This window comes from Sardina pilchardus, chromosome 15 (assembly GCF_963854185.1).
Source record: "Sardina pilchardus chromosome 15, fSarPil1.1, whole genome shotgun sequence".
NCBI classification, from domain to species: domain Eukaryota; kingdom Metazoa; phylum Chordata; class Actinopteri; order Clupeiformes; family Clupeidae; genus Sardina; species Sardina pilchardus.
Window position 1 is genome coordinate 374,369 of NC_085008.1, and position 17,237 is coordinate 391,605.

The 17,237-nt window shown below is 46.9% G+C and overlaps 1 protein-coding gene across 1 annotated transcript in view; it reads left to right on the forward strand.

The window, feature by feature from the left end:
* The window catches only part of apc2 (APC regulator of WNT signaling pathway 2), a 54,014-nt gene that overhangs the window by 14,088 nt on the left and 22,689 nt on the right, over positions 1-17,237 (forward strand). The window contains exons 2-6 of the mRNA XM_062556395.1: positions 3,378-3,529; positions 11,294-11,384; positions 12,429-12,726; positions 15,496-15,604; positions 16,275-16,388. Of these exons, the coding sequence (XP_062412379.1) occupies positions 3,395-3,529; positions 11,294-11,384; positions 12,429-12,726; positions 15,496-15,604; positions 16,275-16,388 (747 nt within the window). The 5' untranslated portion in view covers positions 3,378-3,394. The remainder of the gene's footprint in view (positions 1-3,377; positions 3,530-11,293; positions 11,385-12,428; positions 12,727-15,495; positions 15,605-16,274; positions 16,389-17,237) is intronic.

Below are 17,237 nucleotides of genomic sequence, written 5' to 3' on the forward strand. Positions count from 1 at the left end.
TAATTTCAATCTGTCCCATGATATGTGACAAGTAGCAGCCTGGGTGCCACAAACACACACACAGACACACACACACACATTACCACAACACTGCCATAGATACACACACACACACACACACACACACACTGGCCTCATTATGCACCACAAGAGTGCTGAGGTTTGAAGCGTAGGAAGCTGTGTCTGCTTTTCTGCGGCCCGTGAGGGACAAATGAATCCCCAGGTGACCCAAACTAGGTGAGCGTGGCACTCACACACACACACACACACACACACACACACACACAGGTGACCCAAACTAGGTGAGCGTGGCTGCCAACTTCACTCCAGGTGACCCCGAACAGCCTGACTGACCAGACAGCAACGCTGCTGTTTCATGGGGACTTAGTGCAGATGGAACATGCAGCACACAGTTACATCCTAAGCTACATTAGGAACAAGAGACTGAAGCCCTCTCCACTCTCCAGTGAAAACCCCTCTGTTTTGTGCTCCTCAGACCAGCGTTAGTGTTGATGCGCTAAACATAAACAAGCTCCATCACATACAGACACAGTGTTGAAGCACTAAACATACACGAGCTCCATCACATACAGACACAGTGTTGAAGCACTAAACATACACGAGCTCCATCACATACAGACACAGTGTTGATGTTGCAGATGGCGGTTTTGGTGATGTTGGCACTGTATGGGGGATGTGGAATGCAGTATATTGAGTGGAGTTTAGGGGGGATGTGGTGATGTACTGTATGGGGGATGTGGAATGCAGTATATTGAGTGGAGTTTAGGGGGGATGTGGAATGTTGCATATTGAGTGGAGTTTAGGGGGGATGTGGAATGCTGCATATTGAGTGGAGTTTAGGGAGGATGTGGAATGCTGTATATTGAGTGGAGTTTAGGGGGGATGTGGAATGCTGTGTATTGAGTGGAGTTTAGGGGGGATGTGGAATGCTGTATATTGAGTGGAGTTTAGGGGGGATGTGGTGATGTACTGAGTTTAGGGAGGATGTGGAATGCTGTATATTGAGTGGAGTTTAGGGAGGATGTGGTGATGTACTGAGTTTAGGGAGGATGTGGAATGCTGTATATTGAGTGGAGTTTAGGGGGGATGTGGAATGCTGTATATTGAGTGGAGTTTAGGGGGGATGTGGAATGCTGTATATTGAGTGGAGTTTAGGGGGGATGTGGAATGCTGCATATTGTGTGGAGTTTAGGGGGGATGTGGAATGCTGCATATTGTGTGGAGTTTAGGGGGGATGTGGAATGCTGTATATTGAGTGGAGTTTAGGGGGGATGTGGAATGCTGTATATTGAGTGGAGTTTAGGGGGGATGTGGAATGCTGCATATTGAGTGGAGTTTAGGGGGGATGTGGAATGCTGCATATTGAGTGGAGTTTAGGGGGGATGTGGAATGCTGCATATTGAGTGGAGTTTAGGGGGGATGTGGAATGCTGCATATTGAGTGGAGTTTAGGGGGGATGTGGAATGCTGTGTATTGAGTGGAGTTTAGGGAGGATGTGGAATGCTGCGTATTGAGTGGAGTTTAGGGGGGATGTGGAATGCTGTATATTGAGTGGAGTTTAGGGGGGATGTGGAATGCTGTATATTGAGTGGAGTTTAGGGGGGATGTGGAATGCTGTATATTGAGTGGAGTTTAGGGAGGATGTGGAATGCTGTATATTGAGTGGAGTTTAGGGAGGATGTGGTGATGTACTGAGTTTAGGGAGGATGTGGAATGCTGTATATTGAGTGGAGTTTAGGGGGGATGTGGAATGCTGCATATTGTGTGGAGTTTAGGGGGGATGTGGAATGCTGTATATTGAGTGGAGTTTAGGGGGGATGTGGAATGCTGTATATTGAGTGGAGTTTAGGGGGGATGTGGAATGCTGCGTATTGAGTGGAGTTTAGGGAGGATGTGGAATGCTGCGTATTGAGTGGAGTTTAGGGGGGATGTGGAATGCTGCGTATTGAGTGGAGTTTAGGGGGGATGTGGAATGCTGCATATTGAGTGGAGTTTAGGGGGGATGTGGAATGCTGCATATTGAGTGGAGTTTAGGGGGGATGTGGAATGCTGCATATTGAGTGGAGTTTAGGGGGGATGTGGAATGCTGCATATTGAGTGGAGTTTAGGGGGGATGTGGAATGCTGCATATTGAGTGGAGTTTAGGGGGGATGTGGAATGCTGCATATTGAGTGGAGTTTAGGGGGGATGTGGAATGCTGCGTATTGAGTGGAGTTTAGGGAGGATGTGGAATGCTGCGTATTGAGTGGAGTTTAGGGAGGATGTGGAATGCTGCGTATTGAGTGGAGTTTAGGGGGGATGTGGAATGCTGCGTATTGAGTGGAGTTTAGGGGGGATGTGGAATGCTGCGTATTGAGTGGAGTTTAGGGGGGATGTGGAATGCTGCATATTGAGTGGAGTTTAGGGGGGATGTGGAATGCTGCATATTGTGTGGAGTTTAGGGGGGATGTGGTGGCGTCGCCTGCACTGCTGTGCTTGCCCACTGTATTTCTCCAGTGTGTGTGTGTGTGTGTGTGTGTGTGTGTGTGTGTGTGTGTGTGTGTATTTCTCCAGTCAGACAAATGATATGCAGACGGCGGATTCAGGTGTAGCCAGGCGCAAACATCCATCACAACAGAGATAAACTCTATTTGACAGGCCATTGAGCACACTGTATAGTCCCCGCTCTAGGACGAGAGGAAAGCCAGGCGTCTTATGAACACAGTGAAAGCTTCTTTTCTCTTCATCAGCGATATTATGGGATGCTCTCTGTTACTTCATCTCTCAGCTGACCAATGTCTTCACTTCTGCTCATCGTTATTTTAAAAGAAAAAGATCTCATAGATTATTTATAAATGAGATTTAACATCCAGCACAAGATTATTGATTAGAGATGTTATTAAAGGGACACTTCACCGATTAGCATTAAGCTTTGTATCTTTAGAAAACCAGTCATGTTTTTGAATGGTCGTGCATCATTCCCTCAGTTTGCCTTGAGATGGGAGAAATACGAATTTCAATGAAACCCATGAATAGGACTTCCTGCTTTCAATGATGTAAAATGATGATTTTTACATCATTGAAAGCAGGAGGTCCAACATTGAAATCTGTATTTCTCCCATCTCAAGCTAATCGGTGAAGTGTCCCTTTAAATCTCAGGTTTTACTAAATTGTACAAAATCTTGCATCCGTTTGTGCTCTTTCCACTGAGTTCTTTTCCTGCAGGCTGTTTTAATGTTCGTGCTGCAGGCTTCTGGAACAGAGTGAGAGAACAGAATCTCACAGAGACATTCTACACTGTTATTGGCCACACTGACATACTGAACTTATACGTGTGTGTGTGTGTGTGTGTGTGTGTGTGTGTGTGTGTGTTCCAGGGACCCAGTGGTGTGATATGGCGAACGCGTCGTATGACCAGCTGGTGCGGCAGGTAGAGGATCTCCGCAAGGAGAACACTCACCTGCGGAGGGAGCTCCAGGACAACTCCCATCACCTGTCCAAACTGGAGAACGAGACCTCCGACATGAAGGTACGGCAGCTCACTAGGGACAAAACACACCCTGCAACACCTGGAGTCATACCTTCATATCTGATATCATATATGGTTTAGTAGCACATTTACACAAATACACACTACACATTATTCTGCTCCTAGATAGAGTGCGTGAGTGTGATCTCACCTTTCCGTAGCAACCGAATTTCTGTTCTAAACAAACCAAATTCACAATGTGAAATCTTATGCCAGATGATTGTTTTACAGAAAAAGGAACGTTTTTGCGCAAATTGATTTACGAGTTGACATCGATTGATAATAGCTGACTTCATGTAATCATAGATTAGCCCAGCTTGCCGTTACATTATATACTCTGTTTTTCATGCTAGCATGAACTTCTCCTTTTAATTTTCCAGAAGAATACATAAACGCCTCGACATGGTAGATTTTCACCGCTAGATTGTGACGCACTGGCGACTACAAGATGGTGGTACTACAGATAGCTTACGTAGCTAATAGTCGATTACAGAACCATGCTACGCCACAGATGGCTTACGTAGCTAATAGTCAATCAGAGAACCATGCTACTCTACAGGTAGCTTAAAGAGAAATTATGCAGGATTGGCGATTTCATCTCCGGTTTCGGTTTCGCTTTTCGTTTTTGCTCGTTTTATGCTTGCATATTTCTCTGCAGAGCTTCCCCTACAGCTTTAGCGAGTATATTTATACATGTATAAGCTATATAAATTGCAAGCATGGTTCTTCTTGTTCCTTACGTGTCTCAGACTTCCAGATGTTAACAAGGAGCGATCACCTCCTAGACAAACTGCAAGGCTGCAATAGCGGATAGGGACACTGGGGGCTGGAAGATATATTACTGTGTTCGATAAAACTGGTCAGTCAAGCAAAACAGCGATTTCTAATCGATTTTATGACAATGAAAATGTTGCATAGGGTCTCTTTAAGTAGCTAATAGACTATAAGAGAACCATGCTACGCTACAGATAGCTTACGTAGCTAGTAGACTAGAGAACCATGCTACTCTACAGTTAGCTTACGTAGCTAGTAGACTATAAGAGAACCATGCTACGCTACAGATAGCTTATGTAGCTAATAGACTAGAGAACCATGCTACGCTACAGATAGCTTACGTAGCTAATAGACTAGAGAACCATGCTACGCTACAGATAGCTTACATAGCTAATAGACTAGAGAACCATGCTACGCTACAGATAGCTTACGTAGCTAACAGACTGTTAGAGAACCATGCTACTCTACAGTTAGCTTACGTACTTACAGGGCTGCCAAGTCTCACGCTTTGAGCGTGACAGTCACAGGGTTGCCAACTCTCACGCATTCGCCGTGACACTCACGATTTCAGCATCAATCTCACGCTCTCACGCAGACTTAAGCAATGTCACGCCAAAATCCATTCTTATTTTTCTTCAACCCGTTCGTTATCAGTTGGTGACTTGACCACATGCAGCAGATCATTGTGTAGGCAATAGACGAATTTAAGGCATGTATAGGCTCTTTAGATGAACTGCAGGGATAGGTCTAATACCTGACTACAACGTTCTCAGCGCAGAGAAATTATGTAAGGGATAATCAACGACGCGCCGTGGAAAATAATGCACGTTCGAAGTGGTAATAAGGACCCGACGCCGCAGGCGTGATTGCTCACGAAGTTCTAGTCACACTGATATGAATGAATGACTCTTGACAGAGCACAATCTTTTCGATGGTATTATAGACCTACTAGTTGCTGTGATAGACGGATCGCGAGAAAATCAACGTGAATTTAGGCTGTTGATGTACTAATTAATTTGTAGGCTATAAGCCATTACCGAATCCCGTTTTTAAATTTCACTAGGCTTTCTACTTGTTCTCCAACTTCAGGTTGTATGCGCCCCAAAATAATGAACTAGGCTACTGCTCTTCCACTTGTTTGGTCTTTTGACTACATAGAAAACAAAACATTTGGCTACTTCCACATATTAATAACTTTAGGATAGCCGAAAAGCATGACTGAAACCTATCACTCTCTTAAAGTGACAGGCATTAAATGACAATAAAGATAGGCTAAATGTAAGTGAGTATGACAATTGTGTCAAAATCTAAAATCAATATGAAATAGTCAACTTACTATGTATTTTAGCTAATTACGCAGATCATAAATAATGTAAACTTAATATGAATTTCAAAATGTTTGAAATACAGACATGGAACCACCTTTTCACTGAGTGTGTTGGGGGCTTGTAATGTCTTTGTGATCTTTGTGGGGGGGCTCCCAAATCAAATCAAGAAAATATCAAAATTCTTGACTGATTATCAATATCAAAACAATTGTGACACTACATTTCTTATCATGTATTTTTCATTGACTATGGCTCCTAACTGATAGCCTACATGAGATAGATAGGCCTAAATATATGGATGGATTGATGGATGGTTGTTTGGATAGCCTACTGTACAGAACATCTACACAGTATGATTCTGTAAATGACCTATTATTTTATTGGATGTGAGTTGTATCGGTCTACAACACCACTACAAATGACATTGGGAAAGCCATACTGGTAGGCCTATATTTTATTCACCTGGTTTAACAACTACCAGATGTTTATATGTAGTCTATGGTCTAGGCTATGGGCCCCGTGTGTCTGGCAAGGGGCCTGCACTTAAAGATTGTGCTGATATCCTCGGCACCCATTTTTTTTTTTTTTTTTTGCGTGGCCCTCAAATAAGCCAAATGCACCCCCCCCCCCCCCCCTCTTCAAAATCTCACTCCAGCCAAACACCCGAAGTTGGCAACCCTGCAGTCACACAATTTGACCCATTCTCACACCACATGCCATACTTTACATTTCTCACGCAAAATATTTCCCCATTCAGTGCACTATATATATATTTTTTTTTCATGATGATAAACTTTGGTCATTGCCTTGAGGCATCAGTGAGTCGCTATTAATATGAGGGAGACTCCCGGAACTTCCGGGAGACTTGGGATGTCTGCTATAAGAGAACCATGCTACGCTACAGATAGCTTATGTAGCTAATATACTATAAGAGAACCATGCTACTCTACAGTTAGCTTAAGTAGCTAATAGACTAGAGAACCATGCTACTCTACAGTTAGCTTACGTAGCTAATAGACTATAAGAGAACCATGCTACGTTACAGATAGCTTATGCAGCTAATAGACTGTAAGAGAACCATGCTACTCTACAGTTAGCTTACGTAGCTAATAGACTATAAGAGAACCATGCTACGTTACAGATAGCTTACGTAGCTAATAGTCCATTAGAGAACCATGCTACGCCACAGATGGCTTATGTAGCTAATAGTCAATTAGAGAACCATGCTACAGATGGCTGCCCAGGCTATCTCCTCGTGAGCCTGCCCCCCCCCCCCCCCTCCTCTAAGTGGGATTTGGCTTAGTGGTTTCCCAATGTCCCATAACGCACCTGGAGATAATGCTGTTGTTGGCCTGTGAATAAATAAAAAATAAATAGTAAACATTTAGTTCAATAGTGGATGCCTTTAATTGACTGGGTAGAGGGTTGTCCTGGGTTCTTTAACCCCCCGGCGGGGTAGATAATAGTGCAGTAATGTCCTGGGCTCGTTTGCCGTCTCTCTGAGTGATGAGTCTGACGATGTGGCCTCTCCGCCTCTGCAGTGACCCAGTTGCTCTAAGTGACCATATGTGTGTATATCTGTGTATGTGTGTGTATATGTAATAACTCTCTCTTTCCCTCTCTCACTCTCTCTCTTTCTCTCTCTCTATCTCTCTCTCTCTCTCTCTCTCTCTATCTCTATCTCTATGTTCTGCCCCAGTTCCCATGAGCATCAGATTCTAATGACAGCGTCCCACTTATTCAGGGGGACGTTCAGGTGAACTGCGTGTACCAAAGACGTGACGTTATTCAGGGGGACGTTCAGGTGAACTGAGTGCACCGGAGACGTGTCATTATTCAGGGGGACGTTCAGGTGAACTGCGTGCACCAGAGACGTGTCGTTATTCAGGGGCATGTTCAGGCATGTTCAGCTGAACTGCGTGCACCGGAGACGTGACGTTATTCAGGGGGACGTTCAGGTGAACTGAGTGCACCGGAGACGTGTCGTTATTCAGGGGCATGTTCAGGCATGTTCAGCTGAACTGCGTGCACCGGAGACGTGACGTTATTCAGGGGGACGTTCAGCTGAACTGCGTGCACCGGAGACGTGTCGTTATTCAGGGGCATGTTCAGGTGAACTGCGTGCACCAGAGACGCGTCGTTATTCAGGGGCATGTTCAGCTGAACTGAGTGCACCGGAGACGTGTCATTATTCAGGGGGACGTTCAGGTGAACTGCGTGCACCAGAGACGTGTCGTTATTCAGGGGGACGTTCAGGTGAACTGCGTGCACCGGAGACGTGTCGTTATTCAGGGGCATGTTCAGGTGAACTGAGTGCACCGGAGACGTGTCGTTATTCAGGGGCATGTTCAGGTGAACTGAGTGCACCGGAGACGTGTCATTATTCAGGGGGACGTTCAGGTGAACTGCGTGCACCGGAGACGTGTCGTTGAGTGATGTATTGCAGTGTGTGGTGTTCTGCCCCAGTTCCCATGAGTGTGGTTTCTCAGCTGCATTGCTGCTAATGCACTATTTAGAGCCATCCTTAAACTGGGCATACTGTACATTCCTTAAGCTGGGCATACTGTACATTCCTTACTGTAATATCTCCATACTGCAGCACTGGGTGGGAAGGAAGCTGAACATCTCAAAATGTGGATTCAGACCATTTCGATTTTCCAATGACGTTCTCGGTGATGACATTCCCACTGCAGTGTGTTTTCGCTGTCTCTCCTCTTACACACTGCAGTGTGTTGCAGCTGTCTCTCCTCATAAGATGTGTAGTGTAGAGTTGTAGTTGCCTGTGTACACTGCAGTGTGTTGCAGCTGTAGTTGCCTGTGTACACTGCAGTGTGTTGCAGCTGTCTCTCCTCATAAGATGTGTGTGTAGAGTTGTAGTTGCCTGTGTACACTGCAGTGTGTTGCAGCTGTCTCTCCTCATAAGATGTGTGTGTAGAGTTGTAGTTGCCTGTGTACACTGCAGTGTGTTGCAGCTGTCTCTCCTCATACACACTGCAGTGTGTTGCAGCTGTCTCTCCTCATACACACTGCAGTGTGTTGCAGCTGTCTCTCCTCATACACACTGCAGTGTGTTGCAGCTGTCTCTCCTCATAAGATGTGTAGTGTAGAGTTGTAGTTGCCTGTGTACACTGCAGTGTGTTGCAGCTGTCTCTCCTCATAAGATGTGTGTGTAGAGTTGTAGTTGCCTGTGTACATTGCAGTGTGTTGCAGCTGTCTCTCCTCATAAGATGTGTAGTGTAGAGTTGTAGTTGCCTGTGTACACGGCAGTGTGTTGCAGCTGTGTCTCCTCATAAGATGTGTAGTGTAGAGTTGTAGTTGCCTAGTGTACATTGCAGTGTGTTGCAGCTGTCTCTCCTCATAAGATGTGTAGTGAAGAGTTGTAGTTGCCTGTGTATTTTCCAATGATGTTCCCGGTGATGACATTCCCACTGCAGTGTGTTGCAGCTGTCTCTCCTCCTCAGGCCCCTAATGAGTCCATCTACACTGTAGCGTAATCACAGGAACGGAAATAACCATCCAAACACACAGCGGCCGAAAGGAAACTCCACACACACAATAGTCGTTACTATATTATCATCACCATGGCAACTCCACACACACACTAGTCCTTACTTTAGTATCATCACCGTGGCAACTCCACGCACACACTAGTCCTTACTTTAGTATCATCACCATGGCAACTCCACACACACACTAGCCCTTACTTTAGTATCATCACCGTGGCAACTCCACGCACACACTAGTCCTTACTTTATTATCATCACCATGTCATTTCCTTCACAGCAAACAGAGGGCATGAAAACATTGGTTTCCATCTCTGTCCTCAAGCGCTATCAATCTCAGGTGTGTGAGTGTGTGTGTGTATGTATGTGTGTGTGTGTGTGTGTGTGTGTGTATGTCTGTATGTGTGTGTATGTGTGTGTGTGTGTGTGTGTGTGTGTGTGGGTGTGTGTGTGTTGCGTGCGAGTGTGTGTGTGAACGTGACCTGTGGCCACATGCTGGCTTTGACAGTCGTTTATGTTATGAGTGTTTTCGATCTCTAAGCTGAGGTGGATTGGTGCCGCTGTGTGTGTGTGTGTGTGTGTGTGTGTGTGTGTGTGTGTGTGTGTGTGTGTGTGTGTACGCTGTCAATCCCAGCATGCCAGCGGGCCACGTGTGCTCTCAGCAGCTGGGCCACAGCTGGATAATCCCCCGCACTTAAGCCCCTCTCTAGGGGTCAGTCTCTTTCTGTGGTGGTCAGAGAGCTGGAGACAGCGCTATCTGCGTCACACACACACACACACACACACACACATACTGTCAAGGCGTTTTAAACACACAGCGTCGAGCCGTTGGGCGCTCCTCGGGGAATATCTGCTGGATTGGGAATACTACACCCTCTTCTCGACATGGAGCCTGCAGAAAAGGTGTCCAGGACTCCGTCCTGTTTTACTCCATCTGAAATAAGGGCACAAACAGAGGACTCCATCCTGCACATGCTAGCAGTGCTAGTGGCTGTATGCTAGTGGCCGTATGCTAGTGGCTGTATGCTTGTTGTATCAGCGTGGGTGTGTGTTGTAAGGCTGTGAGTGTTGCAGTGTGCAGTGAGATGGATGCTTGTGGTTTTATCTGTGGGGTTGTGTTTGTTGTGCTAGTGGCCTTGTGGGGTTATGTTTGTTGTGCTAGTGGCCTTGCGGGGTTGTGTTGTTGTGCTAGTGGCCTTGTGGGGTTGTGTTTGTTGTCTAGTGGCCTTGTGGGGTTGTTTGTTGTGGGTGTTTTTTTGCTGTGTCATACCTGACAAGCAGTCTCAGAGGAGAAGGGGATGGGGATGGAGATGGGGATGTTGGGTACCAGTGATGCTGTGGATGGAAATGGTGGGTACCAGTGATGCTGTGGATGGGGATGTTGGGTACCAGTGATGCTGTGGATGGGGATGGGGATGTTGGGTACCAGTGATGTTGTGGATGGGGATGGGGATGGGGATGTGGGCACCAGTGATGCTGTGGATGGAAATGGTGGGTACCAGTGATGCTGTGGATGGGGATGTTGGGTACCAGTGATGCTGTGGATGGGGATGGGGATGTTGGGTACCAGTGATGCTGTGGATTGGGATGGGGATGGGGATGTGGGTACCAGTGATGCTGTGGGTGGGGAAGGGGATGGGGATGTGGGTACCAGTGATGCTGTGGGTTGGGAAGGGGATGGGGATGTGGGTACCAGTGATGCTGTGGGTGGGGATGGGGATGTGGGTACCAGTGATGCTGTGGATGGGGATGTTGGGTACCAGTGATGCTGTGGATGGGGATGTTGGGTACCAGTGATGCTGTGGGTGGGGATGGGGATGTGGGTACCAGTGATGCTGTGGGTGGGGATGGGGATGTTGGGTACCAGTGATGCTGTGGATGGGGATGTTGGGTACCAGTGATGCTGGGGATGGGGATGTTGGGTACCAGTGATGCTGTGGGTGGGGATGGGGATGGGGATGTGGGTACCAGTGATGCTGTGGGTGGGGATGGGGATGTTGGGTACCAGTGATGCTGTGGATGGGGATGGGGATGGGGATGTGGGTACCAGTGATGCTGTGGGTGGGGATTGGGATGTTGGGTACCAGTGATGCTGTGGATGGGGATGGGGATGGTGGGTACCAGTGATGCTGACTGCTTCCTGTTGCTGTTGATTTCAGGAGGTGCTGCGGCAGCTGCAGAAGAAGCTGGAGCAGGAGGCGGGCACTCTGGCCTCGTCAGGGAGGACGGACGTACTTGACCAGCTCAAAGGTACACACACACACACACACACACACACTCTCTCTCTTTCTCTCTCTCTCTCTCTCTCTCTCTCTCACACACAAACAGGAAACTCATTATTGTACGATGACTCAGAACTTAGATTCAGAAATATGGCAAACGCTGTAAATGGCACAGCAAAACCTCAAATAAAACAACAGTAAATGCTTATTCAGCCGTACTGCATATTTGTCCTGTTTACTGGGTTGTTTATCAGACTGTTTGCTTTCACGATGCTTCTCAGCCGAGTGTGTGAGCTGCCTGGGCTCCGTTAATATCCTGAATGGGTTTGTTCTGCTCCAGCGTGAGCTGAGGGTTAATGGCACCAAGTAATCAAAATAGAAACAGACGACGCCACTGCTCGTCATCGGACTAATCCCGTTTCCACCGCAGCCGCCGAGAAGTGACAATGCCGAGTTCAGGAATAACGACATCTTGCAATGGAGTCTGAGCGCCACAACAAGATGACAGTTTTCAGTGGGTGTATTGCGCTGAGCGTGAATGAGACACAGTCATTTCAAGTCATTTCAAGGTCACCCAAGAGAAAAAAAGCTATGAAATTTATCTTCACAGCTGCACATGGATTTATCTAGTTATTGTAATCCAAAAGGACAGCTTTTCAATAATTTCAGAACTGCACATAGATTTAACTACTTGCCAGTCCTATGAGCTACAATGAGCTGATTTTAGAGCTACACGTAGAGTTAACTAACCCCCACAACCTATGAATCCTACTCAGAGCTACACGTAGACTTAACTAACCCTCACAACCTACGAATCCTACTCAGAGCTACACGTAGACTTAACTAACCCTCACAACCTCAGAGCTACACGTAGCCTTACTGTAACTAACCCTCACAACCTACAAATCCTACTCAGAGCTACACGTAGCCTTACTGTAACTAACCCTCACAACCTATGAATCCTACTCACTGTTTTTACTCATGCGCCTTTAGAACTCCACATGCATTTAACGCACAATTTCAGCCAAAGAAATCATCCTATGAGTTAAGAATCCCCTCTGATTCATTTCAGAACTGCATATGGACTTAACCAACTACTACGAGCTGAAGTACCAGCCTCACAACCTGCGCATGCTTCCTGAGTCTCTGGCCTCTGCGTCTGGGGACGGGGAGGATCGTCTGGCCCTGTCCACCTCCAGCCAGGGCCGAGGCAGGAGCCCACACCGACCCTCATCCCGCCAGAGCCTCTCCGTGGCCGGGGAGGGCACCGCCATACACCCCCACCTCATGGACAGCTCCATCTCCAAAGCAGGACTCATGGGGGAGGGACGTGTCACCGCACAGCACCTGGAGGACCTCTGCAAGGAGAGGTGAGGATGGAGGAGCAGAGGAGAGGAGGAGCAGAGGAGGAGAGGAGAGGAGGAGGAGGAGAGGAGAGGAGAGGAGAGGAGGAGAAGAGGAGGAGAGAGAAAAGGAGGAGAGGAGGAGGAGGAGGAGAGGAAGAGAGGAGAGGATGGAGAAGGGGAGGAGAGGAAGAGAGGAGAGGATGGAGAAGGAGGAGAGGAGGAGCAGAGGAGGAGAGGAGAGGAGAAGGGGAGGAGAGGATGGAGGAGCAGAGGAGAGGAGGAGAGGAGGAGGAGAGGAAGAGAGAGAAAAGGAGGAGAGGAGGAGGAGTGGAAGAGAGGAGAGGATGGAGAAGGGGAGGAGAGGAGGAGAAGGGGAGGAGAGGATGGAGGAGAGGAGAGGATGGAGAAGGGGAGGAGAGGAGAGGGGAGGATGGAGGGAGGAGAGGAGAGGAGGAGAAGATAGGTGCGATGAGGAGAGGATGGATGAGAGGAGAGGAGAGGAGAGAAGAGGAGGATTACGGAGGTTTAACACACACAGATTGATTGTAGCCACTGTTGGGAGTGTTGTCATGAAATCAGACCAAATTCAGTTGCTTTTCCAAGCACTTGTTTATAGTACTTACACAGGATGCTATCTGATTGGGTAACCTTTATGAGGAGTCTCAACATATTAGTTACATATTAGTAACATAGTCTCAACATATTAGTAACAGTCTCATCATATTAGTAACATATTAGAAACATAGTTTCAACATTTCAGTAACATATTAGTAACATAGTCTCAACATATTAGTAACTTGTTATTAACACAGTCTCAACATATTAGTAACATATTAGGAACATAGTCGTAACATATTAGTAACATATTAGAAGAATAGTTTCAACAAATCAGTAACATATTAGTAACATACTCTCAACATATAAGTAATTTGTCTGAAAGTGTTTCACTGAATTAATGTAGTTAGTTCTGTTACTTGGTTTGACGGCAAGTCAGTGTTGCTACCTCTGCCAGGAGGTCATGTTTTTGGTGTGCTTTGTCTTTAAGTCTGTGTGTCTGTGGATCTGTGTACAGGATTATGCTAAAGACGTGATATGATAGTCCAGATGTGGAGAGTGATAGTGGAGACGTGGAGGATGAAGACCAACTCATTACGTTTTAGAGCAGATCCCACTCATGGGCCACAGACCAACTCATAACGTTTGGATCCGGGCCGACTGTACAGATTAGCATTTTGGAGCAGATCCGACCCGTGGGCCAACTGTACAGATTAACGTTTGCTTTGCTACTCTTGTACCATGTGGCATTCATATTCATACTCATACTCACTGGACCCTCTAGCGCTCACACCAAGAACATCTCCTGATGTCTCACCCACAGCTGTAGTTACATGTGGCATTCATATTCATACTCATACTCACTGGACCCTCTAGTGCTCACACCAAGAACATCTCCTGATGTCTCACCCACAGCTGCAGTTACATGTGGCTCTGATGGGTCTCATGTGGGGTTTTGGTGGGTTTATGTGGGTTCTGTTGGAGATCTGCTGGGTTTTAGTGGGTTTATGTGGGTTCTGTATTAGGCTATGTACACACGTAGCCGGGTATTTTTAAAACCGAATATTTCCCCCCATCCGTTTATAAAATAATTTTATCCACATTACCCCGTTTTGGGGAAGAAAAACCTTCCACACATAACCGAACATCTGCGGTTTCAAGGCACTCAGATCCATGCTTCTGCAGTGAACAGAGGTCGCACGTTTGACGTCAGAGCAGATTTGTTGTGGTTTTGCCGCATATTCTGACGTTCGAAACCGCATATCTCCGGTTATCTCTGGCTACACGTCAATTTATAAACGGAGAATTTGCAGATCTCCACTTTGCCCAGAGTTTTTTTAAACATTCGGTTATATGCGTTGTCATGTGGATGACAGGTCCAAACATAGACAAATACCTTCGGTTAAGCAGATACCCGGCTACATGTGTACGGGGCCTTAGATTTGTTGGGTTTTAGTGGGTTTATGTGGGTTCTGTTTGAGATCTGCTGGGTTTTATTGGGTTTATGTGGGTTGTGTTGTGTTGTGCTGTAATATGTGTGTCTTATTGGAAGCTGCAGAGTTCAGTAATGGGTGTGGGCTTTATGAAGTACGGTAGTGTGTTTCTGGTTGATATGGGTGTGGGCTTTATGAAGTACGGTAGTGTGTTTCTGGTTGATATGGGCTATCTGGTTAAGAAGTACCGTAGTGTGTTTCTGGTTGAGATGGGCTATCTGGTTATGAAGTACGGTAGTGTGTTTCTGGTTTATATGGGTGTGGGCTTTATGAAGTACGGTAGTGTGTTTCTGGTTGATATGGGTGTGTGCTTTATGAAGTACGGTAGTGTGTTTCTGGTTGATATGGGCTATCTGGTTAAGAAGTACCGTAGTGTGTTTCTGGTTGAGATGGGTGTGGGCTTTATGAAGTACGGTAGTGTGTTTCTGGTTGATATGGGTGTGGGCTTTATGAAGTACGGTAGTGTGTTTCTGGTTGATATGGGTGTGGGCTTTATAAAGTACGGTAGTGTGTTTCTGGTTGATATGGGTTATCTGGTTATGAAGTACGGTAGTGTGTTTCTGGTTTATATTGGGCCCAATTGTTCTGTGATTCTGATATTTGGGTTTGATTGAGTTGTGTTGATGTGTGGTCCTGTGAGTGTTTCTGACGTGTGTGTGTGTGTGTGTGTGTGTGTGTGTGTGTGTGTGTGTGTGTGTGTGTGTGTGTGTGTGTGTGTGTGTGTGTGTGTGTGTGTGTGTTTCAGGGCCGTGCTCCTGAGTGAGATTGAGAGAGAGGAGCGGGAGCGCCACTGGTACTATTCTCAACTGCAGGCGCTCTCACACAAACTGGCTGAGCTGCCCCGCATTGACACGGTAAGAGCTACTACTACACACACACACACACACACACACACACACACACACACACACACACACACACACACACACACACACACACACACACACACACACACAGCTGCCCAGCATTGACATGGTGAGAACTACTACCACACACACACACACACACACACACACACACACACACACACACACACACACACACACACAGAGCTGCCCAGCATTGACACGGTGAGAACTACTACCACACACACACACACACACACACACACACACACACACACACACACACAGAGCTGCCCAGCATTGACACGGTGAGAACTACTACCACACACACACACACACACACACACACACACACACACACACACACACACACACAGAGCTGCCCCGCATTGACATGGTAAGAGCTACTACTACACACACACACACACACACACACACACACACACACACACACACACACACACACACACACACACACACACACACACACACACATACACACACACACACACACACACAGCTGCCCCGCATTGAATCGGTGCGATACAGTACGTGTATCTTAAGCAGGCTGCAGGTTGTGATGGGCTGTGTGTTGCACAGCCTGTGATGTGTAGTGTGTCATTTGTGTGGTGTGGTGTGGTGTGGTGTGGTGTGTGTGTGTGTGTGTGTGTGGTTCTAGTTCTCCATCCAGATGGACATGATCCGCCAGCAGCTGGAGTTCGAGGCCCAGCAGGTGCGCTCCGTTATGGAGGAACGCTTCGGCACCAGCGACGAGATGGTGCAGCGCACACAGGTCAGCCACGCCCCTTTATGCAACACCAGGATATGACCACGCCCCTTTACAGAACACCAGTATATGACCACGCCCTCTTATAGAACAGCAGGATATGACCACGCCCCTTTACAGAACACCAGTATATGACCACGCCCTCTTATAGAACAGCAGGATATGACCACGCCCCTTTACAGAACACCAGTATATGACCACGCCCTCTTATAGAACAGCAGGATATGACCACGCCCCTTTATGCAACACCAGGATATGACCACGCCCCTTTATGCAACACCAGGATATGGCCACGCCCCTTTATACAACACCAGTATATGACCACACCCCTTTATACAACACCAGGATATGACCACGCCCCTTTATACAACACCAGTATATGACCACACCCCTTTATACAACACCAGGATATGACCACGCCCCTTTATAGAACACTAGTCTATGACCACGCCCCCTTATAGAGCATCATGATATGATCACGCCCCTTTATAGAACACCAGTCTATGACCACGCCCCCTTATAGAGCATCGGTCTATGACCACGCCCCCTTATACAACACCAGTTTATGACCACGCCCCTTTATACAACAGCAGGATATGGCCACGCCCATTTACATAACACCAGTCTATGACCACGCCCTCTTATAGAACACCAGTATATGACCACGCCCCTTTATAGAACACCAGTCTATGACCTCAGATCTGCCACGCCCCTTTATAGAACACCAGTCTATGACCTCAGATCTGCCACGCCCCTTTATAGAACACCAGTCTATGACCTCAGATCTGCCACGCCCCTTTATACAACACCAGTCTATGACCTCAGGTCTGCCACGCCCTTTTATACAACACCAGT